Source organism: Siniperca chuatsi, linkage group LG13 (genome assembly GCF_020085105.1).
Source record: "Siniperca chuatsi isolate FFG_IHB_CAS linkage group LG13, ASM2008510v1, whole genome shotgun sequence".
In the NCBI taxonomy this organism is placed as follows: domain Eukaryota; kingdom Metazoa; phylum Chordata; class Actinopteri; order Centrarchiformes; family Sinipercidae; genus Siniperca; species Siniperca chuatsi.
In genome coordinates, this window is record NC_058054.1 from 28,781,605 (window position 1) to 28,809,353 (window position 27,749).

A 27,749-nucleotide genomic window follows, 5' to 3' on the forward strand; every position below is an offset into this window, starting at 1 on the left:
CAGAGCAGAGAGCTGCTTCTGGGACGCTTCTGAAACACGCTGCCGCGATCAGCTCCGGTGGCCGTCGCAGCCTGAGGCCCGGTGGAGTCAAGCAGGAAGGTGCATTCACACCAAATGTGTGTGAGACATTTTATTCTACCCCTGAGAAGTTCACCCCTGCTGCTCCTTTAGTTCTGTAGTTTGGTTTAGTTTATTAAGGAGAAGTGTTTATGCTCAGACAATTTAAACATTGTTTGAAAAGAAAAACATCTGAATGGACCTAATAATTTATAGCAGCTGCAGTTTGTAGCTTGAACATGTGATTTTTCTTCGAGTCCTGAACTTCAGTTACCACAGAGTCAGAACTTAATGTATTTGTGTATTTTTGTGTATTTTTATTCATTCTAAGACTGTTATTGTTAAAGTGAAAATACAAAGACATTTTCTAATTACACAATCAGAAAGAAAATCAAAATCATGCTAGTGTATGCAAGTTAAAATACAATAAAAATAATTTAGTAATGTGCCGCATGTCATCTTTCATATATCCTTTGCCTCAAATACAATTTGAGAAAATTAGGAAAATAAATGTTACACTACTTATGAATATGCTTTTCAGTTTTATATTGTTGGGACGTCACAGAGATGAATTCATTCGTTCGTGTTATTTTAACTTAACTCTATTAGGAGACTGCATGCTCTTTTGTTCTGTAAACAAAGGAGAGCCATTGAACTCATTCTCCCAGAATCCCCGGAGGTGTGAACTCCACCCATGAACCCATTTCTCAGCTACCACTGGTCAGTCTGACCTGTGTTTATCTTTTAATAAATGTTTGCGTATAATTGCTGGTTTCGTTAATGTTGCACAAGAGTGAGTAATTTGCCAACCTCTTCTATGAACTCCAAATCCTTCAACCTACTAGCTATTAATGGTAATTCTGGTTATAGTTATTAATTTAATTATTAATCTGAGTTCCAAATTGATAGTTTAGTGTATTTTATGAGACTCAATCAATTAATTGGCATCATCATTTCTCTTCTTTAAGAAGAGTGGTGCCCCGGGGACTTTATTAAAGTTATTATTTATGATTATCTTTGATAATTCTGATAGCCATAATTAATTGATTGCACCTACACAAATTGGTGCCCCTTTAACCATTGTGAATCCCAAAAATATTATGGGCTACATTAGTATCTGGTTACATTCCTCATCGTCATTTATTCCTGCCATCTGGGTTTGCTCTGCTGTTGTCACAATAAAATACCATCCTGTTCCATATCGGTGTCTCGACTCTCTGTCCATAACACATTACTGATTAGTAGATTTTGTACAGCAACTTTGGTATATTACAACTTGATTTAGGTTGCAAACCATAGAATGGGTTTGATTTTTAGCCATGCTAGCCACGTAGCTCTAGGGATGGTAATGTCGGCTGGTCGGTCGGTCCACCACTGGTCCAGACTCAAATATCTCAAAAATCATTGGATAGATTGCCATGAAATTTTGTACATGACATTCATGTTCCACAGATGTTGAATCCTACTGACGTAGGTGATCCCCAGACTTTTCATCTAGTGCCAGCATGAGGTTGACATTTGTGGTTTTTGAGTGAAATGTCTTTGTTGTCATTGATGAGCCCTAGCACTCTAATGGCTGCCGCATAAACTGTAAGAATACCGAGTTATAACAATCTGATTAGTGTAGAGGTGTGTGTTGTTATTCTGTAGCAGCCTGGTGTCATTTGCACATGATAAAATTAAACACAGTGGATGGAAATGTGTAATGGCACTGCGCTCTGACACAGCACTTCTCACTTTATCAACGTATGTGTCCTGCTGCCTTCAGATGGCAGCAGGGATTTAATGAACTGAAGGAGAAACTTTTCATACATTCGTTTAATAGCAACTGTGATACTGTAAGAGTCACTTATTAATTTATATAGAAATACAGACTGATTTACTGATGTTCTTGCTTTAACCAGATTAAATATTTATTTTTGATGCTGATTTGAACATATCTACTGGTTAGACAGCTTTTAATCAAAACAGTATTTTAACATTTTAAGCAATATTATTATATTTATAACATTATTTTGTTATTTCTGGTCAAGTATCAATCAGTCATTTATTAATGACCACACGACCAAGGTTGGTGGAATTTGATTTCAGTACAGCATGGTAGGTAAGCTTAATTCAACAGTGTCAGTAACATCAAACAAGTATCAACATCAGAGATGATTGTTTTTTCTCGTGTGATTATGCTTTTGTGATGTACTTACTTCACTCTTGTTGACGAAAATCACAAAATCAGCAATGGAGTGACTTTGCTCCAGCGATAGCATGGTTTTAAGACATCTATTCTGAGCACAATATCAAAGACCCAATATCCATCAGAATACCAACAACCCACTTTGCAGCGGCCTCAGTTGAATGAACCTCACCTGTTCATTCCACTCCTCCCACCTGTCTGTTCCTCTTCTCTCATCTGTTTATTCCACTCCTTCCAACTGTTTGTTCCTCTTCTCTCATCTGTTTGTTCCTATCACCCTACCTATATATTCATCTCGTCCCACCTATTTATTCCTCTTCTCCCACCTGTTTGTTCCTCTCCTCCCAACTGTTTGCACCTCTCTTATCACCTATTTGTTCTTCTACTACCACCAATTTATTCTTCTTTACCCACCTGCCTGTTCCTCCCCTCTCACCTGTTTGTTCCTCTCATCTCCCCTTTTTATTCCTATCACCCCACCTATTTATTCCTCTCCTCCCACCTGTCTTTTTCTCACCTCTCATCTGTTTGTTCCTCTCGTCCCACCTGTTTGTTCCGCTCCACCCAGCTCTTTGTTTCTCTCCTGTTTATTCCTCTCCTCTCAGCTGTTTGCTCCTCTCCTCCACTTGTTCCTCTCATCCCAACTGTTTGCTCCTCTCCTATCACCTATTTGTTCTTCTACTACCACCAATGTATTCTTCTTCACCCACCTGCCTGTTCCTCTCCTCTCATCTGAATTTCATTGTCAGGAAAATACAAAAGCGCTGAAAGCACTGGTCATTGTGTCAAAATGAAAATAGCACCCGTTGTCTTGTGAATGCAGATGATTTTAATGAGGCCTCCATAACTGCCCAGAATACGTAATTATATTTTCTGATTGCACTGCTGTGCAGAACTGTGTGCAATGTCCGTCACGTGAAGGCAGATTTAATTAAAAGGGAGAAGAAGCCAAAAGCCAATAAGCAGTGTCCTACAAATAGGTACAATGAGGAATTGTGTCCCTTGTAGCATGATAATGATGATGATGAACAATTTTACCTATTTAATTGAGAAAGGAGCGAACCTTTCCTGATGTCGCTGTCCATGTGACCTCTGGGTCAAGAAACAGGCCTTGCAGGACTCAAGGAAGACACTAATGGAAGGTATAATGACAAATGGCTAATTTACGATGGAACAAGCTCACACTGAGTTGATAAAAGCTGATACCCGCAACAAAAAAAAGAACAAAGGGACTATAATACTATAATGTAGAATTGAATGTATACTAATTGTTAAGTTATGCTTAGTATAAATTGTACGGAGATGAATAAAGTTTTTTATTTAACATGCTGATTTGGTGCAGGGACAATAGACAACCATTCTGTAACCATTTTTCCCCCCAAATACTTTTACATTTTTTATTTGTTTTCCAGTCCAGAAAAGCGTAAGCGACCCTAGATAATTTCTGAACTACAACTGGGCTCTAAATATTTTGGGAGCCCATTTTAATTTGGACCCTCCTCAGTCTCCTAAGTGGTTAGATTGAATAGGTTTAAACTATGATTTGTCAGTACATAGTATGTTCAGCTGCTATTCCGAGATCCAATTCCTAACTAACCTAACTAACCTACTATTTCTATTTTGAAGTTTTAAGAATAACTTTGCTAAAGCAACATGCCTGTTAACTCCAGCTTGTTATAGGCATTATTGTACACGTCACACTGAAACAGGAACCTGTTTCTATTTAAATCTGCACAGATTTTAATGCTAAGCTTCTAATTTATTTTACCAATGACTTCTGATTTCTTATATTCTTACTGTTGCTCAGAGGTATCTTTCTGCCATTTCATTGTCTGGTTGAAACCATCGTACAGCCTTTTGTTCTCCATACTTTCTACAACCTAAAAGCATGAAAAACCATTCAAAAATATAGAGTATTCCTCTCAATCATCTGACTTTACCGAATCAAGCTTTTGTGGCAGGGGACCCCAAACTTTTGAGTGGTAGTGTATATGCATGAGGTAATTTTATGTGTCACTTGTCATAATAACAGAGGTTGTACATGATTGCCATTTGTGACATTTAAACCTGGGTTAATACTGGCCCTCAGTTATACAGTGGGTGATATTAGGGTGCAAGGATATCCTGTTTATTGATAAGAGTTGTTTAGTATCTTTCAGCAGCTGAGGAGGCCAAGCTTTTAAACATGGGAACATCAGACATGTGGGAAACTTTAATTTGTTAAAAAAAATTGGAACAAAGAAAAGACAAGAGAGATTTAGGGACGGGAGGAGCTAAAGTTTTGTGCTGTTGGTATCGGACACTGCCCACCTAACAGAGACGATACCAATAGGAGAAATCACTCTACTGCCCTCCTGGCACGCAAGCCCAGCTCTGTGTGCCCTCTCGCCCGAAACTCAGCTGGATGTCTGAGATCGACAGAACGTACTGAAGGCCAGCATCTAGCAAACCTAGCTAGCGCTCCTAAGTTTTCATCCATGTTGTGGTTTCCTTTGTTTAAACAAATTAAGCCGTCTTGCCAAGGTATCATTCATTGCTTTATTTTTGGTATTCATTGCTTCTGTGATTCATTTATTAATTGTTGTGTTCATTGCATTCACTCATTGCATTTATTCATCCATTTGTATGTTTAGTAATTGTTAGTTGTCTGTGTAGTGAGTAGTTTAATAAACTTTCCATTTATAAAGAACTTGGTTGTGTGGATGAAATATTACAGTCAGTGTTTGAGTCAAGAACTTAGTATGAACCTCCAGAACCAAGAGTGAATTAATTAATTGGTTATCATTTTCCCTTTTTTAAGGGTGGTGCCCCAAGGTGAATTTAACGTGAGTTGAATTCTGTTATTTAGTATAAATATTGATTCATTCTGATAGCCAAAGTTGAGAGTTATCCCTCTACTTCATTTTGTACCAATTTGTATTTAGGCCTCTGCTACATATTTTTGGTGCTGCCTTTCTAAGTGGTATTAATGCTCTGTCAAGCAGCAGAAAGAAAATGGAGGAAAAGTAGGCTCACCGTTCACTGTAATATATACAAAGAAGCCATGACTGCCATGGCAATACAAAACTATACATCTGGTAAGAAAGGCTTACTTTTCCAAGATTATTACAGAGAATGCTGGAAACTGTAGAATTTTATTCTCCACTTATGACCAGCTATTGCGTCGGCCTTGTGTGTGCCCTTGTCTTAAACCATCATAAATTGACATTTTATCCTGTTTTTAATCCACCCATATGTTTTAACATGGTAAAAGTTTTTAAGTCATTGGACGTGTGGATCTTAAGTGATTTTAAGTTGCCTGTCAATTTGATGTGGTTTACCTGACTACCTCCACTGCTGCTAGCTCAGCTAGGTTTGTTTTTAGCCTGGCAGCTGGGCTAGCCTGTCGCTTTTATTGAGGATTTTAAGCTTTTAGCACTTTCATGGACTAACTGCAAGTGTGATGGCTGAGTGTGGATCTTGCCATCTTACCATCTCAAAGCCGAATAAAAGTATTGCTTGTCTGTAAGCCAAGCTCAGAGAAAAGACAACCTCATCCTGGAGTTCTCCACTGTTGCCTCAGCCCAGGCAAAACACCTTGCAGTCCTCAGCTACTCCGGCTGCAGCAACAGGAATGTGACCATCCCATCTCACTCCCGACTGCTCCACTCCAGTATTGAACAATGATCCCCACTCCTCATGGGTGCAAAACCCAAAGCAATGGTCATTTCTACTCCCTGCCACGTCCCAGTGGAGTCATGGTCACTCATAGGCAGGGGTGGTGAGAAGGCTCCGGTGACTTCGACTCCATGTCAACCAGAGCGCTGGAGTGTAGCCAGCAAGGATAGTCATGGTGCAAAGCACCCGACTCCCCCCACCCTTCACTTCGGGACCTCCCGTTGGCCAACATGTTTGACATCCTGGATACACAGGACTTTCCTCCACTGGAGGGATGCTCCCACTTTCCAGGAGTCAAGTCTTCATCCTCCTCTCGCCGTGAGTTGCTGAAAAAGGCCAGGATCAGGAGAAGCTCTGGAGATCTCACTTGTCCGGAGACAGCTGGGAACCCGTCTGCTAAGAAGAAAGCCCCCCCTCGCTGCAGCAGTTCCAGGCCACAACTATCCCACGGACGGCCGATGGAACATGGCAGTCTGCACGATCATCCACTCTGCCTCCTCTCATCCCCCAAACTACGCTGATAGATGGAGATTCCATTGTAAGGAATATACGCTTCGTTAATGCGGTCACACACTGCTTTCCCAGAGCTACGACCCTTGACATCCTCAAAAAGCTCCCTGGACTTTTGTCTTCACTCCCAAAGACTATCACAAAAATTATAGTCCATGTAGGCACTAGTGACACCGCCAGTCAATAATCCGGGCTGATGAAAGCAGACTTCATCCGCCTCTTTGACTTTCTCAACAGCAGTGGATAGCATGCTTTCATATTGGGTCCAATTCCCACACTGGGTCATGGAATTGGCCATTTTAGCACGATCCTCAGGCTTCATTCCTGGCTCCAGTCTGTCTGCAGTACCCACGACATTGGTTTTATTCAGAATCCTATTTCCAGCTTCAACTTGAGTTCTAACCCAACACAGACTATTTAAGATGGCTCTTCTCAATGTAAGATCCATTTCTAACAAAACATTTATTTTAAACGATTTTATCTCTTCTACTGATTTAGATTTCATGTTTTTAACAGAATCCTGGTTACGTCCTGGTGATCACAGTCAGCTTGCTGAATTGTGCCCTCCAGACTATGACCGCTTTAGCCGCCCTAGGGATTGCAGTCATGGTGGTGGCCTTGTTATTACCTAAAGGAAGCATTTAAAATGTAACCTCATAGCTTGCAATGATTTTTCTTCCTTTGAAGTGCTCATTTTAAACTTGGTGGCCCACTCCCAGTCATATTTGCTATTATTTATCACCCCCCTAAACCAGCTGCTTCCTTCTTATTGGAGCTCCCTGACATTTTATCCAGTCTTGTTTTAAATTATGATAGAATTGTTCTTTGTGGTGATTTTAATATTCATGTTGATGAGTCTACTAATGCCCTTGCTACTGATTTTATAAATATCATTTCAACTCTTTTAACTTTCAACATGTGGCTGGCTAAACTCATTCCCGTGGCCACACTTTAGACCTTGTCTTTAGTCTGGGTCTGAGAATGCAATCGGTGGAAATCAGGGACATGTTTGTATCACAGGTGTTCTTAATGAGCACAGTGTCTCTAAATTGTGTACACTGTTCAATTCTCTTGATAGCTCTATTTGCCACAAAAGATTGGTTGTATGAGCTCATAATTCATATTCATATTAAATATTTTGGCAGTAAAAAAAAGACCCGTAGCTATAGGTAGGCAGTGGACCAAACCACTGTGAGGCATATGAGGGGGGGAGAATGTAATCTTTCAAAACTTAAAAATGCATTGGACTCATAGTGGAGAATGAGATCTGTTAACCGTTTGTGTACCAAATACATTGACTAGACACTGACGGACAACAGTGGTTATATTAAAAATCTTTGATCAAAATTCAACCAAATTCTACACCCTTGCGCATGTGTAATGAATGCTAAGAATAGACAAATTGTGAACCATTCTGCATTCCACACAAGCCAGGCTCTGTCTAAAGGTAACAAAATCTACCTACCAGCACCTCTAAAGCTCAGTAATACATACAGTATCTTGAAATGACACTTTACAGACTTTTAACAGACCGTATCATGTGGACACCTCCAACACCTCCAGAATTGTTGTTAAATCTGACAGTGAGTCAATTAAAATTTCTTGTGTACAGTATTTTAGACTTTGGCCCTATTTTTGTGGTGGTGCAGTGACCAGCGCCAGCAGCGCATAGACAGTTTGGTATTTTCCTGACCTTGAAATTCTCTTTGCCCCTCTGTGTTGTATATTTGGTGTCCAACACAGAGCGCAGGTGGAGGAGAGGAACAAACCGGTGGGAGGTTCATTCAAATGAGGCAACGCAAAGCGAGTTGTTGGTATTTTGATGAAAATTGGGTCTTAGACACGCTGAGAATAGACGTCTTAGAACAATGCCTGCTTCTTGCACAACATCACTCCTCTGACACATTTTAATGAAGAGCAAACAAAAACCAGCAACTGAGCAGCAAAGATTGAAATTTATGGAAATAATTATAAATTTGGTCTGTTTCTGCCATGTGACATCAGTCATTAAAACAGCAGTGAAAAACCCAGAAACAATAACATAATGCATACAACACTCTACAGCTCAGACAAGATTAACAGACAAAAATAACACCATCCTGAAGTAAAGAAAAAGAGAGATAGAGGAATAATCCCCCCCTGCAGACCAACCTATCAAGATTCTATAACTTTCAAGCCTGAAACATTTATACAGCCCAGTTAGGAAAAGGAGGAAAGTTATGACAGGATTTTAATAAGACTATGGCCACCAAATTTTTATTTTTATTTTAGACCTTCCAGCTGGGACCCTAGACAAGACTGTAATTTTCTACCAGAGTGATTTCGGAGCCCTGTATGATAGTTAATGTTGAACAAAGGGGACATTTCCTGAAAATAACAATCATGTCCTTTGTTTTGGTCACACTAAGATGATGGCACCATGATACAAAGTCTTTAAGTATAGTACCACGAGCTTGTTCGTGCTCCTGCAAAGGACTGACAATCCCTGTACCATCAGCAAATTTTAAGGTGTGCTGATTTTCATACAGACTCTGGCAATCATTAGTATACAAAATATGAAGAAGAGGGGACAAACAGCAACAGCCAGTGGAGGAATGCCACACTCATGAATAAATACCATTTACTTTTACACATTGTCATTTACATTTACTTTCGCCACATCGGGGTGTGTGTGTGTGTGTGTAAATGGCTGAATGAGAGGCAAATTGTAAAGCACTTTGCCCGTTAAGGTAGAAAAGCACTGAATACAGTAGGTGAAGTCTATTTTGGCTGGTTATATCTCAGTATTCTGCCTGTTTATGCAGGAGAAATTGGATTATCAGAGCTCATTAATCCTGTGCGTCACTGCCATTCCAACTTTAAAAACGAAATCTTTCTTTAAATGCATTACGAAGCAAACACTGCTGTCTCATTTCAAAGGATAGGTTCATAATTGTTCAACTCTGTCTTAAAATAGTCGCTTGCTGTAAGAGTGCTGAAAGAGACTGGCTTGAGTTGAGAGTTGAAAGGTAGGATGGACTCTCATGGAGCGGGGTAATTTGAGTCTGACAGCAGAGGGGTTAATGATCAGCGATCAATGACAAATGGGCCGATGTAGCGGGTAGACAGTTTTTTGGACTCGGTCCTTAAAGGGATATTTCTGGAAGATAACCAAACACTCTGACCTGGTTCGTATGTGGGTACTCGAATCCAGTGTCGGTCTGCAATTGACGGTTCTTCTCGGTAGACCGGAGAAGTGCTGCTTGGGTCTCTCTCCAGATTTTCTGGCAAAGGCGGAGGTGGTGCTGCACAGACGGGAATGCAAGCTCACTCTCCTGGGATGAGAACAGAGGTGGCTGGTATCCTAGCAAGGACTCAAATGGGGAGAGGCCAGAAGCAGCACAGGTAAGAGAATTGTGTGCATATTCAACCCAGGGGAGTTGGGAACTCCAAGAGGATGGATTGGAGTCGGCTACGCAGCGGAGAGCTGCCTCGAGGTCCTGGTTCGCCCTCTCCGTCTGGCCGTTAGATTGAGGGTGGAAGCCGGAGGAAAGGCTGATGGTGGCTCCCAGAACTTGACAGAAAGATTTCCAAACCTGAGAGATAAACTAGGGCCCCCGGTCCGAGACGATATCCAACGGGATCCCGTGGAGCCGGAAGACTTGCTGGGTCAGGAGGTCCGCCGTCTCCAGAGCTGAGGGGAGTTTGGGTAAGGCAACGAAGTGCACCGCCTTGGAGAACCGATCCACGATGGTAAGGATGGTGGTGTTACCCTGCGACGGGGGCAGTCTGGTAACAAAATCTAGTGCGATGTGGGACCATGGGTGACTGGGGACCGGGAGTGATTGGAGCAGACTGGCCGGTGGCCGATAAGAGGATTTCCCTCGAGCACAGACGGAACCAGCGGCCACAAAGGCCACCATGAGTGACGCCAGAGTAGAGAAAGCATTCGAGTAACACCAATGTGACAGGCGAAGCAGGAGTTATGAACCCACTGAAGCACCTGGGAGCGAGTAGCGTCCAGAACAAACATGCGGTTAGGAGGTCCGTCGCCTAGGTCCGGTTGGTCTCTCTGGGCCTCCCTTCCCACGAACTCTATTTCCCACGTCAAAGCGGGCACCATGCAGGTGGGAGGCAGTATAGTGTCTGTTCCGGGTTTGTTGTCCAGGTAAAGATCTTGGCAGGATGTGCGTCGGCCTTAATGTTTTTTGACCTGGGCCGGTAGGTGAGTGTGAAATTAAAGCACCCAAAGAACAATGCCCATCGTGCCTGGCGAGAGTTGAGTCTTTTGGCTGACCGGATGTACTCTAGATTTTTGTGGTCCGTCCAGACTATGAATCGTTGCTCCACTCCTTCCAGCCAGTGCCGCCACTCCTCCAATGTCATTTTTACTGCCAACAGCTCCCTGTTGCCCACATCGTAGTTCCGTTCGGAGGGGGTGAGTTGTTGGGAGAAGAAGGCACAAGGATGGAGTCGCCGGTTGGTGTTGGAATACTGGAAGAGTACGGCCCCAACTCCCACGTCTGAAGCATCCACCTTTACCGTGAATTGATGCACTGGATCAGGTTGGATAAGGATAGGAGCTGAGGGCCTTGAGTTTAGCTAAGGCAGCATCTGCTTCAGTGTTCCAGGAGAAGGGAACCTTGGAGGAGGTGAGCTTGGTGAGCGGAGCTGCCACACGACTATAGTCTAGGATGAATCTCCGGTAAAAGTTGGCGAATCCCAGGAAGCATTGTAGCTGTTTGCGAGTAGCAGGCGACTGGGCCACTCAAACACCACTTTAACCTTGGCTGGATCCGTCCTCATCTGTCCACTCTCCAGAATGTACCCCAGGAAGCTCACAGAGTTAGCGTGGAATTCGCACTTTTCAGCCTTGACCATGGCCTGTTTTCCAGGAGTTGCTGTAGGACCTGACGGACGTGTATGACGTGACTGGCTTGGTCTCAGGAGAAGACGAGGATGTTGTCAAGGTAGACAAACACAAAACAGTTCAAAAAGTCACAAAGGACATCATTTACCAGTGCTTGGAAAACCGCCGGTGCGTTGGTAAGCCCGAATGGCATGACCAGGTATTCGAAGTGACCTAGGGGCGTGTTGAAAGTGGTCTTCCATTCATCCCCTCCCGTATCCGGACCAGGTGATAGGAGTTGCGGAGGTCCAGTTTAGTCAAAATGGTGGCCCTGTGGAGGGGTTCGAAGGCTGAGTTGATGAGAGGCAGAGGATACTTGTTTTTCACGGTGTTCTGGTTGAGTCCTCTATAGTCAATACATGGTCTCAGATGTAGTGCTGCGTGATGACTGGGCAGGAGACTGGTTAGTGCGCTCTTGGCGTCGTTCGCGTATGCGTATGCTGATGCATAGCGTATACTGATGCATAGCGAAATCAGAGCGTCTAAGCCCGCAGGTTCGTCTCAGGCAGCCAACTCGTCCTTGATTTGCTCACTCAGCCCCCTCCTGAACGCACTGAACAGTGCCTGCTCGTTCCACCACGGCTGCCACACTACGGGTCCCTTGGGTGGTCCATAAAAGTCGGCTTCCAGCCGTCCAACAGGCGTCAGGATGATCAAAGACTGTCTTTATCATTTAAAGAAATTCTGCCAAAGTGACGAGAGGGGTCGGCTTGTGTGTGTTGCTTCTGCCCATGATAGTGCTCTCCCCCGTAGTAACCACGATGTAGTTGATCTTGGACTGATCAGAGGAAAATGTGACGGGACGCTGGCAGAAGAACAAGGAACACTGCAGCAGAAAACCCCGACAGCCGGTCACTTCTCCGGAAAAGGGGCTCGGGTCAGAGGCGTAGGAGTCCCGGAGCGGTGGTGAGGACAGCGAAGGCGCCGGTGAGGCTGGTGGGGATGATGTCACCGGAACCGAGGCAGAGAGCTGGGTGGTTAGCCTAGAAACCTGGAGGGTCAGTTGCTTGATCTGAGTGACCATAGCCTGGTTGCTGTCAGACAGAGCCCGGAGAAGCTGCTCATGCTGTCCGAGAAGCATACCTTGGTTGGTCAGCGCTTGTTGGTAGGGCGCCTCTTCAGGGTTAGTGTCTGCTGGGTTCATGTTGGCCAGATCGTTCTGTCATAGTGTACATTTCTTGAATCCACAGATGCAGAACACAATTGGGGAAGTTTTAAAGACAAAGTCACTCTATATTTGATTATATCTAGTTTCAGTGGGAAGGGGTGTAGTTTTCCTGAGTGGAGCCTTCGGCGCCATTCTCGGCGGCTCAGGGGAAGCAGCGATGGTTCAGGAGTGGAGACTGAAGCAGCGGTTAGTAGCCTGGCTCGGATTGAGTGCAGTGTGGATCTGGAGAGGCAGACAGGTCCGTACCGCAGAGCAGGCGGTGGAGTGTTGGCTGGCTGGCAGCGGATCTGTGGTGTGGAGTTGGCGGTGATGTGTGGATCCGGACAGACAGCGGCCCTGAGGCAAGGAGCAGGTGGTGCGGTGTAGACCTGGACTGGCCACGGTGTGCAGTTGGCAGTGAGGTGTGGAGACTGACCGTCAGTGGAACCAGTAGCATGGAGCAGGTTGGGTCCAAAAGGTCTGGCTCGGTGGTGTAGATTACAGAGACAGGCAAGACGGTGTGGCTGGAGAGACAGGTAGATAGGCTGGCAGAAATCCAGAAGGAGGCAGAAGCTGCGATCACCGGCACAGGAATTATCCTGAGGCAAAGTAGAACAATTTATTTTCTTATTATTTGTTTCTATTAACATTGTACTAATTAACAGTAAAAAGAAACAAACAACCATCTGACTCTGGCAGATATGTGGTGCTGCGTGTTCACATTGTGCCGCTCTGCACCATCCAAACAACAATATGATGTCAGCCAGTTTTAAGTGGTCATCAGTGCATTTCCCCCGACCCGGTCCTTATATTTTTATTGCGGTCCTATGTTCAAGTCACTGATACTTAAAGCTATTAGAAATAGGTGTGTAGGTACAATTGGAACTCCACAGATGAATTTGTTCATTGCATGACTTAAACTGAACTTTTACTATGAAACATAAGCCATTACGTAAACAGTCGCACCTCTCCTCCAATCACTTCCTTCAACCGTAACTGTAACCTGATATCCCCTGGATATACGCCCCCGACCAGATAAAGTAAACCCCAGCTGCTTCTTACGGCAGTGACATGAGAGCCTGTTTAAGATTCCTGGTCAGCTAAATACGCACCGCTAACAGAGTAAACAAGTTTATTTAGCGCCAGCAGCTACGACACAAAGTCTGCCAGCTAACTTTACAAGAAACAGGAGCAACAAAGCAAGTCAGCGCCGAGCTGCCAACTCTGTAAGGAGAACAAAAGAGTGACCGGTTTCCTCCGACCTGCACCATCGGAACACTGCACAGCAAAGACTGCATTCGACATCAGAACCACAACTTTTCCCCGCCTGGCTCATCAACGACTGACAGAATCGCCACGTAACAAAGCAGCACACAAGCAAGGAACCCCTCTCCCGTCATGGACTGGTAACTTGGCATATCTAGCTAGCATAACGTAACGGTGTACACAGTTAAGCACAGGACTGCTTAACTTTTGTCAATGTACATGTATTGATTTGTTTATTCACTGAGCTTTATTTTTGTGACCTCTTTTCATAATTAAGTTATTGGGTAGTTGGCTCCGCCACACCTGATGTTCAGCTTCACACAGACACAGGGTCTTGCATGCAAACTAACCATCCTCTTTTCTAACCTGGCACCATTATCCTACACGGATCATATACATATATACTCTTTGCTCTTAAACATAGCCAAACACACAGAGAGGTAACTAAAAGCTCCCGCTTCACATACTTCGTTTGTTTCTGACCTCACACATATGTTCATGTCCGTGCATGTGAAACAAATGAAGGCAGAACAAAGAAACATACACACACTCTCTCTCTCTCATACACACGCACACACACACACACTTCCTTTGTTCTATTGTGTGTTTTACTTTTAGTATCATGTAAATAAATGCTTTTGAATCCTGCCAACCTCTATTATTCAGAACTCTAAAACCCTTCAACCTTTACTAGCTATTGATGGTAATTTTGGTTGTAGTTACTAATTTAATTATTAATCAAAGTTCCAAATTGATAGTTTAGTATATTTGATGAGACAGATTTAATAATCCTGTAGCGACCTTTAGACTATGACTAAATTAATTGATTAATCGGCTATCAATTTTCCCTTTTTGAAGGGTAGTGCTCCCTGGTTAGCTGGTCTGTAGTTCACCAGTGAGTGAGTAAAGTTGGTGTTGATAAACTCAACACCAACTTTAGGTGAGCGGCACTCTCATGGCCCATTCACCAATGGCGATGATTATCAAACCAACTTCAGCGTGGTGTCTGACCAGCAGCACACTGGTGAGTTGTTTTCCTCACTCACCAGCACCTGATTGTGGCCGATTAGACTGTTTGTCTTGTAAAGACTCCGAACAGATTCTGTTTTCCCGTCATTGCGAGGTGCTGATTGGATTAATTACCGCAAAGTGAACCTAACATTACGATGTAAACAGTCAGTTCCTCACTCTCTAACCACTCTTTAACCTGCAGTCAACTCATCAGCTTGGTGTTTTTCATTCTTTCTTAAGCTAGCCATAAATTGAAAAGGAATTATCTGTGTGACACCCTAATACACTGTCAAAGAAGATCAGAGGTACCAAATGACAATTCAGTGGAATTTAGTAGATTTCCTTTTTCCCACCATTCATTCGTTCGATTGATTCCATTCCATTCTTTCATTTTATCTCACCAATTTTTTTTAGATATTGCATTAGGGATAGTATGCCAAATTAGCTCATCTTGCTTGATAAAAGCTTGTTACCATTTATTTAAATTATTTTTATTTATATTTAGAATTTTAGCACTGTAAAGCCTGGCACATTGAATAATTAACAGAAAATTATTTTTGTTTTTAAATTGAGGTGTTTATTCAACCTTTTGACAATTAAAACATGTTTAATTTGCATATATGATTTTTTGTTTTTTTTGTTTTTTAGAAAAAAATATACATTTTTCATTGCATTTATCCATTTATTGATCATTTTAATGCCATTTTAAATATATTATATATTATGTATGTATTGATCTATTGTACTTGTTCATTGCTATTGTTGTTATTCATTGTTATATTACTGTAGTGTAGTTCACTCCAGTGATATTATATGCTATTACTGTATCTATCACTATCCCACTATGATCAGGGATATGAGGAAACTGCACTATTGGTTAATTTCGACAAATATTACATGAATGCATATGGTATAGCACCATATGTAGCTTTCTAATTTCAATTTATTGTGTAGTTTTTACTTATTATTTACTCTCCTCTATGTATTGTATCTGCATATAGCTTTCTAAATTTGATTTATAGCTGTGTATCAGTTGTGTTGTGTCAGTTGTGCTTGTTCTAGGAAATTTTCAGATAAATGGTTTAAGTATTGTTTGAGACAACTGGCCTCATTCATGAAATGTTGGTACGCCCAGATTTCAAGAATTTGAAATATATCCTTTTCGTAATCCGTCTTCCATGTTTTCCTTCTGTATAATGTACATTTCCACAGCACTATTTCTATCAGTACATTCATCAGTGCAATCTTTTTTACCAGGCATTAATGAGCAATTAGATTTTGATAGAACTATTATTTGAGACTTCAACATTATTTGAATACTGACTTTTATTTGAGATTTTATGGTAATCCCTCTAGGCTGAATGTTGTTGGTCAAATTACTGAAGCAAGGATCACTGCCCTTAGATAGAGAGATTTGGGCATTTGCTTATGCTAATGATTGATTGCCTGAAACACGCACATTTAAGAACAAACCTAATTTACAAAGACTTTCAGAACAAATCAGTTATCAACAACAAATCATGTCATGTTCTATGAATCAGACATAGGACTCTTTTTTAACGAGAAAAAAAATCGAATCTAATTTAACAGAAAGAAATATAATAAATCCAAAAAGTACATATATTTTTAATTCCCAGTGTATACCACAGTCTACACTGTTGAAATTATTTGAAATTACAAATGTATCCTGGGTAGTAATTACAGCATGCTGATCAGGACTACAGTATGTGTCAGACTTACAGTGTGGAAAGGGTTGTTGCAGCCACTGCAGAACTGGTAACGACACTGTGAGCAGCAGAAATGCATGCAGCCTCCTTTAGACAGCGCATACTGAAAGCGACAGTTAGGACAGGCTGGAAGGAGGGAGGAGAGGAGGAGTGACAGGCAGGATGAGAATGGTGAGAAGGAGGAAGAGGGAAAACAGAGAGAAGGGAGGCAGTGTCAGTACATTAAGGTAAATTATTCTAATCTATTGTACAAATACGCAGACAGTCTGCATAGATTATTTATTCACTGAATTATTAATTAATGTGTTTCAGGCCTGTGACTCGTGTGGGAAGGTCAAATTGAAGGCAGGCTGCCTCACTACAAAGACTGGGTGTCATTGTGGGATAAATACGTGCAGGAGAAACTACCTTTAAATTTCACCTGAACACCACCTGTCCAGCCTGACCTGATCTGCCCTCTGTGAAGGAGGCAGCTTGGAGAACCATTAAAAGAACTATTTAAAAATGTAGCACATTTGACAAGAAGTGCAGCACTGCCAATCCTGGTGGAACAATAAAAATATAGTATGAGATGCTTATAACCCATATTGACTAAATTTGTTCCTTTGGAAATTATTGATTACAGCTAACGATTACAACTGCACTAATACAGAGCAGATTTTGCAGACATGACTACTGAATTCAACTCAAATGACCATCAGAACCTGAAGTTTTTTTAACCACCACCATGTCTTTTTGCATATTGTGCTTTGAAAATGGCCACCAAGTGAAACCTCTCTCCCAGTACGACCGTCTTCAGTTTGAAGCACTCTAAGATGCCTGATGTAGGGGTTTTCTACACACTTGCAGCTTAGTGACATTGGTGGGTATGAGTATAACCCACCAACTTCATTTTCAAAGTATTTTAGAGTTAAAAATAACAGAGTTTAATAAAGTTTGGTGTGGAGAGAGGTGTTGTGGTGGTGGTGTGCTGCCTTTTGAGTTTACCAGTCGTTGTGATTGAACAGGATTAGATTGTGGGCGTGATGGATATACTGTTTGTGTGTGTGTGTGCATATGCATGACAAATGTATACTATTATTAGTGCCCTGGTATCCTAGTGGTTCTTACAGTGCATAACCTTACATACAAAGTATATGATATGATATATGTTACCCAAGAGGCGTACGAAGAGGCCTCCCAGCCGGTTACATGCTGTTTTGTTTTACACAGATCACAAATCTATTATTAGTGCACCCCTAGCTATTACCTTCAACAACTGCTGCTAGAACATTATACTGTAGAAGTGTGTGTGTGTGTGTGCGTGCGTGCGCTTACTGATGCCGTTGTCTCTGAGGTATCCAGCCAGGCCCTGTCTCTGATACTCTGGATCATTCTCCCTCTTCCATGACTGGTATTGTTCACAGGACAGACCTGCATGCTGAGACTCCCACTACAGAGACAATACCGAAACATGCATATACTGTACGTTCCACTGGTAACCACCTGTCCTTTCCCTGATGAAATCGATGCTTTAAAAAGGACTAAAAGGGAACTAAAGGGAACTAAATAATTTTTTTGAGGCTTTTTTAAGTTTAGTTAAATTGGCTCACTATGTTTAACATTAGAACTATACTAACAAACTATTCAGTACTAGTTCAGTTAACTTTTAAGAGAGTGGTCATATTCTGTCCATGATGACAGCTGTGCTGAATGTGCACAAACACAAACGCATGGCTTTAATTTAATTAATGTCGGAAGAATACAAATGTATATTCCAAAGTAACATTAGACTCTGACAGTCTGCTAATCTGTTATTAACATTGCAAAGATTAGTTTAGATCAATGGGCACACAGGCTTATGTCAGGCATAATGGAAAGCCCAGAAAGCAAATTAGTTAGTAATTAGTTGAGTGCACACAAATTCAACTTAACTAATCTGAGAACTGATCATTTAAAAATGAGCGTGAGGTCTATTAAACGTGATAAAGGTCCAGTGTGGAGGATTTAGTGGCATCTAGCGGTGAAATTGCAGTTTGCAACCATTTGAATAGCGCTCGCCTCACCCTTCCAAGTGTGTAGGAGAAACTACAGTGGCCGCGAAACTCACAAAAACGCAAGCCAGTGTTTGGTTTGTCCATTCTGGGCTACTGTAGAAACATGGCGGTGCAACATGGCGGCCTCCGTGGAAGGGGACCCGCTCCCTCTGTAAATATAAAGGGCTTATTCTAAGGTAATGAAAACACAACCATTCTTATTTTCAGGTGATTATGCACTAATGAAAATATACTTATGACTATTATATTCCACTACTGCCAATAGATCCTCCTAAATGTTACACACTGGACCTTTAATAGACCTCACTGTAAGTCGTCTAGTGTGTCCCTGGCATCATTTATATTTATATTGAATTTTTTTGCAACATTTAAAACATTTGTTTAGGATATTACTTTAATGACTGAGGAGAGAAGAGAAGGTTATAAAAAGGGAAAAAACAATATGATTTGTGAGAAACCAAACAAAACAGGAAGAGAGAGAGATCACGACAACAGAGAGAGGCACAAAATACTTACAGGCTTTTTACACTGAGCACAGAAACTGTTGCGACACTGAAAACACGCAACCTTCAGCTGGTCTCCATCATAGATGAACCCATATGAACACTGAGGAGAGGAGGGCAAACAGGAAGAGAGGGGAGGAAACAGGAAGAGAGGAGGGCAAACAGGAGGAGAGGGGAGGAAACGGGAAGAGAGGGCAGCAAACAGGATGAGAGGGGAGGAAACAAGAGGAGAGGAGACAGGAAGAGAGGGGAGCAAACAGGATGAGAGGGGAGGAAACAAGAGGAGAGGAGAGGAGACAGGAAGAGAGGGGAGCAAACAGGATGAGAGGGGAGGAAACAGGAGGAGAGGAGATAGGAAGAGAGGAGGGCAAACAAGAAGAGAGGGGAACAAACAGGAAGAGAGAGGAGCAAACAGGATGAGAGGGGAGGAAACAGAAGGAGAGGAGACAGGAAGAGAGGAGGGCAAACAGGAAGAGAGGAGGGCAAACAAGAAGAGAGGGGAGGAGACAGGAAGAGAGGAGAGGAGACAGGAAGAGAGGGGAGCAGACAGGAAGAGAGGGGAGCAAACAGGATGAGAGGGGAGCAAACAGGATGAGAGGGGAGCAAACAGGATGAGAGGGGAGCAAACAGGAAGAGAGGGGAGGAAACAGGATGAGAGGGGAGCAAACAGGAAGAGAGGGGAGCAAACAGGAAGAGAGGGGAGCAAACAGGAAGAGAGGGGAGGAAACAGGAAGAGAGGGGAGGAAACAGGATGAGAGGGGAGGAAACAGGATGAGAGGGGAGCAAACAGGAAGAGAGGGGAGGAAACAGGAAGAGAGGGGAGGAAACAGGAAGAGAGGGGAGGAAACAGGATGAGAGGGGAGCAAACAGGATGAGAGGGGAGCAAACAGGAAGAGAGGGGAGGAAACAGGATGAGAGGGGAGCAAACAGGAAGAGAGGGGAGGAAACAGGAAGAGAGGGGAGGAAACAGGATGAGAGGGGAGGAAACAGTAGAAATGACTATTGTTATCTAATATGAATACACTGGCTTTGAGAAAGCAAACATTGTTATCAGTGTTAGGTTGTGATTTAGCTACATTTAATTTCCAAAAACGAAACTTAAATATAACAATGAAACTTAAAGGGACAGTTCACCCCAAAATCAAAAATACACATTTCTCCTCTTACCTGTAGTGCTGTTTATCTATCTAGATAGTTTTGGTGTGAGTTGCCAAGTTTTGGAGATATCAGCTGTAGAGATCTTTGCCTTTTTTGCTCAAAGTGCCAAAAAAATACATCTGAAAAACAGTTTCATTGCATTCAAGCACTAGCACTACAGGTAAGAGGAAAAATATCTACTTTTGATTTTGGGGTGAAATGTCCCTTTAATATCAACATTTTAGGTAATGTTAACATTTTCATGCCTGCAAAATTGTTCCTTGTGTTTAGTTGAGTAGTGCTGGTTTAAAGACATTAGAGAAATGTTTGATAAGCAGTTATTCTTTCATTATTATTCAAAAGCAAATTATTATAATATTAATATCAGCGTTGCTAAACTGATTGCACACAAGTGAAATGACACCGAGTGTGACAAACATGTACAGTATCACTGAACCTACTATTAAATCTGAGCTCCGGTAATCCGATTTCTCCTGCATAAACAGGCAGAATACCAAATTATAACTGACCAGTCTGATGTGTGTGGTTATTCTGCAGCAGCCTGGTTTCATTCTGTCTTCAGATGGGGCAGGGATTTAATGAACTGAAGAATAAGCTTCATACAGTATTAGAGCAGCTGTGGACAACACCTATTTTAATTTGTAGATCAGACTGATTTACCAGTCTAAGAGTCTAAGACCCAATTTCCATCAAAACACCAACACCTTGCTATGCACTGCCTCATTTGAATGAACCTGTTAGTGTCTGTGCACCATGCGCTCTGTGATGGACACCAAAATACAACGCAGAGGGGCACAGTGAATTTTAAGGTCAGGAAAATAGAGAGCATTGTTTGTGCTGGTCATAGTTTTAAAAATTGTACTTCATGAAATTTGTACACCATAATTTTGTTGACAAAGCCAAGAGTGACTCATCATGTACTCACATGACAGCACCAGAGGAACTTGGGGTCCTTGATTAGCGCCTGCTCTGTCAGCTTCTTATGGAACAGCTCATAGACTTCTGGCTCCAGACACTCTCGCAGCTGAAGCACAAAATACAATAATACAACCTGGAAATCAATGCCTGAAAGGTAGCAAGAACCCAGTCAGCGTAGAAATGTAAAGTTGTTTGTAGTAGATGGGCCGAGTCATGCAAAAACACAGGTTTGATCCTTCAAAAGAACACTAGTTAGTACTAGTCTGTAAAAACAGTAGTATAATGTCTTCTGTGTCTCTAGAGGAGCTTTGTCAAGTCTAAGAGAGAAAATAACCCTGATGATGTTATAGTGATGTCATCAGGGTTATCTCAGTTTGGATTTAGAGGCTACAAATTTATAACAGAAAGCCTGTGTTACAAACTGGACATGTGGCATTTGAAAGATGTGGGTATTTACCAGGCAGGAATGATCTAATAAAAGATTCTATCATGCATTATGGGAAGTGTAAGATTGACTTGAGTTTGACTCATACTAGGGACCGGAAGTCGGGATATCTCAGCATCTGCTTCCTCTTTGAACTTTTCTGCTTCTTCTTTAATCTGTCTCTTGAGTCCTCCATCTTCATCTTCCATGTTTCATTTTTGTACAGATAAAAACTTATGCCATGATAATAATCTGATGAGCAGTTAGCATCTGCCATCAGTATGTGAATGGGGTGAATGTGATATGTAGAGTGAAGCGCTTTGAGTGGTCGCAGGACTAGAAAGACGCTATACAAGTACAGTCCATTTACCAACAAGAACTAAACAGTTTACAGCTCACTGTTTTTGTATCCAGTTCTGCTTGACATTAACACTGCACACAAATATCCCTTTTCTCCACACCTTGGAAAAAGCTCTGTGGAAGTGGTAAGAAATGTTTCACCTGTAATAGTCCTGCACTGTTCAACACTTCTCTCAAGTCAAGAAGTCACCTCATGCCAACTCATGACTGTCAATCAAAGGAAACGCGCAGGTGGAGCAGTGTTCCCTATTTGGACCTGTTTTTCTCTGTGACTAAACAGACCCAAACTTATGGTTTTAATTAGGCAAGTTAAAGTCCTGCATTCAAAACCTTACTGAAGTAAACGAATGTAAGTATTATCAGCAAAATGCACTTAAAGTGCGACAGTGAGAGTCGTCCCTGTGCAGTAAACGCTCCTGTCAGTGTTTTATTATATCTGATGTTTCTGGATTCATATTCCTGCTGCATTCATGTGTGTGTTGCATTTTACTGCTGCAGATGTTTCATGTTCAGCTCATTTTAACTGCTTTATATACTGTTGGGTAGTTTAACCTGCAGCAATGCATCATGGTCTATAAGATCATCATATGTTTGTAGCGTCGCTGTCCTGTGAGAACCACGTATCTCTAAAAAGAAACAGCCTGTTTTCAGCTCTGTGACGATGCGTTTCCCAGCTGATCCGAGGGGGGGTTAAAGAGTTTATTCAGCTTCAGGAGGAGGAGAGTTTTCTCAGCACATGAAGGAAACTCTTCATCCTTCAGCTCATCACAAACATTTGGAGATACATGGTTTTCACTGGACAGGAAGGGGATGAAAATTTGTAAATCTAAACTACAGCTGTCAGACAAATGTAGTGCAGTAAAAAGTACAATATTTCCCTCTGGGATGTAGTGGAGTAGAAGTATAAAGTTGCATACTGAAATACTCAAGTAAAGCACAAGTGCCTCGAATTTGTTACAGTACTTGAGTAAATGTACTTAGTTACATTCCATGACTGACTATGGCAATGATAACCCTTACTGCATGCTGTTAATTACTTGAATGTGCTGTTGAACATACTGTTGAGTATATTGTGTGGAAGCATATGTTGAGATGTTTAAGAGGATTATTGCCTCAGATTGATAAGAATTAAACAGGTTTACTGCAAGACATGCCCTTTGTGTGCGGCACAAAATTACTTGCAACATTTATCCATACTAGACTGGGCTTCCTTTCTCAAAATCATCTTCAGGCTAAAATGATCTTAGTCCATGGAGTTACAATGGGACTAAGATCGTCTGAGCCTTAAGATGCTCTGAAGACCTACCTGAACACTCACCAAGAAAGTGAGAATATCAGTCATATATACATTTGTGTAAAGTGAATGCTATTAAGCTTTTCTAATTGAACTTGTTACAGTATGGATTAAAAAAAGATGCTTTTGAACTAGGCTCAGAACAGGATGAAAGAAAAGGAGGCATTATTCCATTAGTTTTTTTTTTATTGGCCAAAAACCTGTACAAAATCAAAGGCTGTGTCTGTCTAACACTGTAAAGGACAAAGCATGGGTCAACTTTGCAGCTATTTGTAACTACAATACATTGGTTACTGGCTAAATGATGGACAATCTTGTACTGAAACATGTTTATAAAGACAAATGCTGAGTGTTTGTTGCAGAGGAACCATGAGGAACCATAAGAGGTATCATGTGCACGCAGGTTTTGAGCATAAAATAGCAGTTATTGGCAGATTAAACCCAAACTTAGCAAAATATATTTCATTGTAACAGCTCAGTCACACCAGCGCTTGTGACAGCAAAAACTTTGGACTAAAACCAATTAATTTCAATGGAATCACTGCAAACTGTGGATTTGGAAATCTCTAAAATAAGTCTGAATTTTTCCTGTTGAGTTCAATTAGGTGTACTTGGTGAATGCTGACCAACAGCACACCGTTTTGATAGTGCTGACCCAGAGAAGGCACAATGGAGGAACTTACAGTGGTGTGAAAAAGTGTAAGTTAAATTGGCTCACTATGTTTAACATTAGAACTATACTAACAAACTATTCAGTACTAGTTCCTGTGGCAGGTCCTATTTAAGTGATTTCTTGATAGAGAACAGGTGTGGCAGTAATCAGGCCTGGGTGTGGCTAGAGAAACTGAACTCAGGTGTGATAAACCACAGTTATGTTTTAACAGGTAGGGCCCAACCACTTATTAGGTTTAGGGGACAATCACTTTTTCACACAGGGCCATGTAGGTTTGGATTTTGTTTTCCCTTAATAATAACAACCTTCATTTAAAAACTGCATTTTGTGTTTACTTGTGTTATCTTTGACTAATATTTAAATTTGTTTGATCTGAAACATTTAAGTGTGACAAACATGCAAAAAAATAAGAAATCAGGCGGGGGGCAAACACTTTCACACCACTGCATATTAGCTGTGTTACATCATCCAGTTTTATTTAACCATGCTCTGCTCCACAAAAGACGCACAGTCTGCAGTCAGTTCTCTGTAGTGGATGGTACAAATGAGTTTGCTTCAATTAACACACTGTGTGGTTAGCGACTGAGAGTCCAAGTAGTCACTATGTCAACAAACTTCCAGCACCAAGGAAACATAAAATTTTTCTGTGCCACTTTCTGGTGTGACCAGGCACCATATGTCATCCTGACACTGTTGGAATGTGAATCTGAGATGTTACCTTCCTCCCTCTTTCCTTCCTTGGTTCATGTGCTTCCCTACCTGGATGTCCAGGGTGGAGAAGTAGCTGTTGAGGTGTTCAGGGTCGTTGATGTCAGGCTCCCAGCAGACTGGACACACCATGTCTCTGATGTGTTTGTCCCTTATAGCGATGGTGAAGTGCTGCTGGAAACAACCACAACACACTGAACACTGGCATGACGTCAGAGACTGCATCTAAGAGAGAAGAGAGGGCGAGAAAGTAGGAAATGACTGAGGATGTGTTTCAATGCTGCAAAACTCATTTAAACATTCACTGTCTCAGTACCTTGCTGTGGGGGAAGACAGAGAGGCAGATGGGACACTCTTTAGCCAGCACTCTCTTGATAAACTCCCTGTCGTGGGACTCTCGTACAGCCTGCACTACGTCTTCCAGTGAGTAGGGGGCGCTGTGCTCTAGAAGCAGCGACATGGCTAGCTCACAGCGACCCCAGCTAGGAAGATCGTACACTGCTAGTAACCTCCGACATATGCGCTGGAAAAGAAGAAAGGAATTATGAAGAAGGATACAACAAAGACAGACTTCACATATCCTACCAGCTATCCCAGCCTACTCTTGTGCTCTGCAAGTGTCCTGTTTAAAGCTGCATTCATTGACTTTTTGGCCACTTGGGGCAGCAGAACATGCTGAAACCACAACATTGACATTTTATCATTGTGTTGGCATATAAGTTATGGTGAAGGTGTTGGCATACAGTTTCACCCATGCAGCAGACACAGAGCAACATTAGTGTTAAGGTGGACGGCCTAATGGTCACACAGAAGCATGGATGAACTCACATTTCTGTTTACAGAACACGTTGCATGGTACACTATGGCTAACTTTCTTTTTCCTCTCAGTATCGTATAACTTCATGTTACTTTTATTAGCATTCATTTGGAGGCATTTTTCTGGCCACCTGATGAATGTAAGTCCAATATTCACTCTCCTTTTAGCTCTGGTTTGGTCTCCACCAACTCCTGAGGGAAATATCTGGCTCTTTAGCTGCTAAATGCTCCACTATGTTATAATATAATAAATAATAAAACTTTATTTATAGAGCACTTATCAAAACAAAGTACAAAGTGCATCACAAAGAGAGAAATAAAATACCACAGTGAATGATAAAAAATAAAATACATAAAAACAGTAAAATAAACAGATAGCTCAGGTAAGATCACGATATGGTTTACGATAAAAATGCTTTTTTAGCAGTTTTGTATGTCAGACAGGCAGTCCTGCAGAGAACTCAGTGTACTGAGGTCAGTGGGCTTGATAGGGAGGTACAACTGTGTGTCATCCTCATAACAATGAAAAGAAATACCATGTCTGCGGATTACATCACCCAAGGGGAGCATGTATAAGGAGAACAGTATTGGTCCCAGAATTGAACCTTGAGGCACACCGTACTCGCAGTTTGGAGATTAGGAGATAGTTATCAAGGAGGGTGGGATCAAGCCCAGGTTTTTTTTTGGACTGGCTGGACACAAGCAATTTTAAAGTAATCTGGGACGCAGCCAGGAGACAGCGAGCTGTTAAAAATAATTAGCAAAAGAGGCGCAATACAATCCATAACTTCAAATAAAAACCTAGATTTTGTCCAGAGGGCTGGAGGATAAAGGTTGTAGATGTTCACCAGCTAGTTTAACTAACTGTGTCTGTCTGCTGTTTGCTGCTGGTAGTGTACAGTTGGTTGATCAGAGCTTTTTCACTGAAAACAGCTGCCTGCTGCTGCTAGAAACAATGCTGATGAGAGCAGAGTTTGCAGGCATAAAAAAAACAAAAAACTAAAATGGCTTAAAGTGCTCAGCAAAGCTAAAGGGGAACTGCATAGTTGGTTACGGTTCTCTGTGGTTATGTCACTAACAGCGGCAATGTTCACAAAGCACATTGTCATTTGATCCATTGTTAATATGAAAATGTGTCAAGGTGTGAAAAGGTATCATGGTCCTTTAAACCAGACTTGCAATGTGGATTTCAGCAAGAATAATGTGTTTCTATTATCATGGAAGTTTTAGGTTGACACACATTCAAAAATTCCTAAAACAGAAAATGATTCTTTGATCAACCCTAAAAGTATTTTATTTTTTTGTTTTATGTTTTCTCAGATCTCTTTGTGTTGTTTGTCAACTCAGTTGAATTCACTCATTCATTTGGACTGGGAGTCTCAATGGTTTAGGACCAAAACACATCTGACTGTCTTTTTCAATACAAACCCTCTTGGCCTTAATGTGGAGAAATCTTTTGCATTACCATGACATGAAGGGGCAGGATGAGCAACTAAAGAGGGTTTATCAATTTCTTCTTTTAATGACTGATAACAGAATGATGGCTGAGGATTGAACTTTTCTTGTGACTGGACCCAGGCCTGATGTATATGCCTGGTCTCACCTGTTTGTCAGGGTGATGGATGTCTACAGGAGGCTCGGGCTTGTCACTCCAAATGTGCTTGTGAAAGGGTTCCAGAAGGGGTCGCTGCAGGAGGGCCAGGGCCCCTCTCACCTCACCACCACTCTGCCTCAAAACCTCATGACAGTGAGCCTCATCACTGAAGCCCAGCACACACAGCTCCTTTACCTGAGAGGGTAGGGTGAAGAAAAAAATAAACCATCTCTAGACAAAAGGAAGACTGCTGGAATATTATTGTGCATCTCTACACAATTCATGGAGACATATTCATCACCTTGGCGAGTCGGTCTCTCAGAGCTTGTCTGGCAGCTCTCTCTGTGTCGCCCCCTGCTGTCAGCCAGGCCTGCTTGGCCTCTGCTATGGACAACTGGACCACACTCTCTGTTTCTGCAGGGTCCAACTCTTTCCCAGCATCCTCAGCAGGAGCTTCACATGACTTGCTCTGTGTTAGAGGAAAGTCAGTCACTAACAAAACAACACTGACAATGTTGTTGTCAGTCAGAGGAACATAAAGGTGTGATTTGTCAGTACTGGGAGAAGCATACTAACTGTGTGCTCTGTTGTGGTCTTGTCAGAAACAGACTGAAGGGAGGATGTTGCCACCAGCATCCTGATCTGGTCTAACAGCAGAGGAAGCTCTGTCTTTAACCACTTGCAGGGCAGGATGCTGCTGTCTCCAGCTACCCTCATGCTTGTGTACACCTCCTCTGGACTCACTCCTTTCTTCTCCCCATCCTGACACAGACATGAAGGACAGATACTCTAGAATACAGACACTAAATGT

The 27,749-nt window shown here is 42.0% G+C and overlaps 1 protein-coding gene across 9 annotated transcripts in view; it reads right to left on the minus strand.

Moving 5' to 3' along the window:
* The window catches only part of LOC122886338 (E3 ubiquitin-protein ligase RNF31-like), a 61,623-nt gene that overhangs the window by 8,645 nt on the left and 25,229 nt on the right, over positions 1-27,749 (minus strand). For 4 of the 9 annotated variants that reach the window (XM_044218370.1, XM_044218369.1, XM_044218373.1 and 1 more), the window contains exons 11-19: positions 27,515-27,700; positions 27,240-27,407; positions 26,948-27,133; positions 24,845-25,051; positions 24,580-24,753; positions 21,077-21,175; positions 19,007-19,096; positions 17,772-17,886; positions 16,468-16,580 (exon numbers count right to left, since the gene is read on the minus strand). In XM_044218370.1, the coding sequence (XP_044074305.1) occupies positions 16,468-16,580; positions 17,772-17,886; positions 19,007-19,096; positions 21,077-21,175; positions 24,580-24,753; positions 24,845-25,051; positions 26,948-27,133; positions 27,240-27,407; positions 27,515-27,700 (1,338 nt within the window). Of the gene's footprint in view, positions 1-9,862; positions 13,050-16,467; positions 16,581-17,771; positions 17,887-19,006; positions 19,097-21,076; positions 21,176-24,579; positions 24,754-24,844; positions 25,052-26,947; positions 27,134-27,239; positions 27,408-27,514; positions 27,701-27,749 lie in introns of those variants that run through there. The other 5 variants (XR_006380325.1, XM_044218374.1, XM_044218375.1 and 2 more) reach the window with 2 other exon arrangements.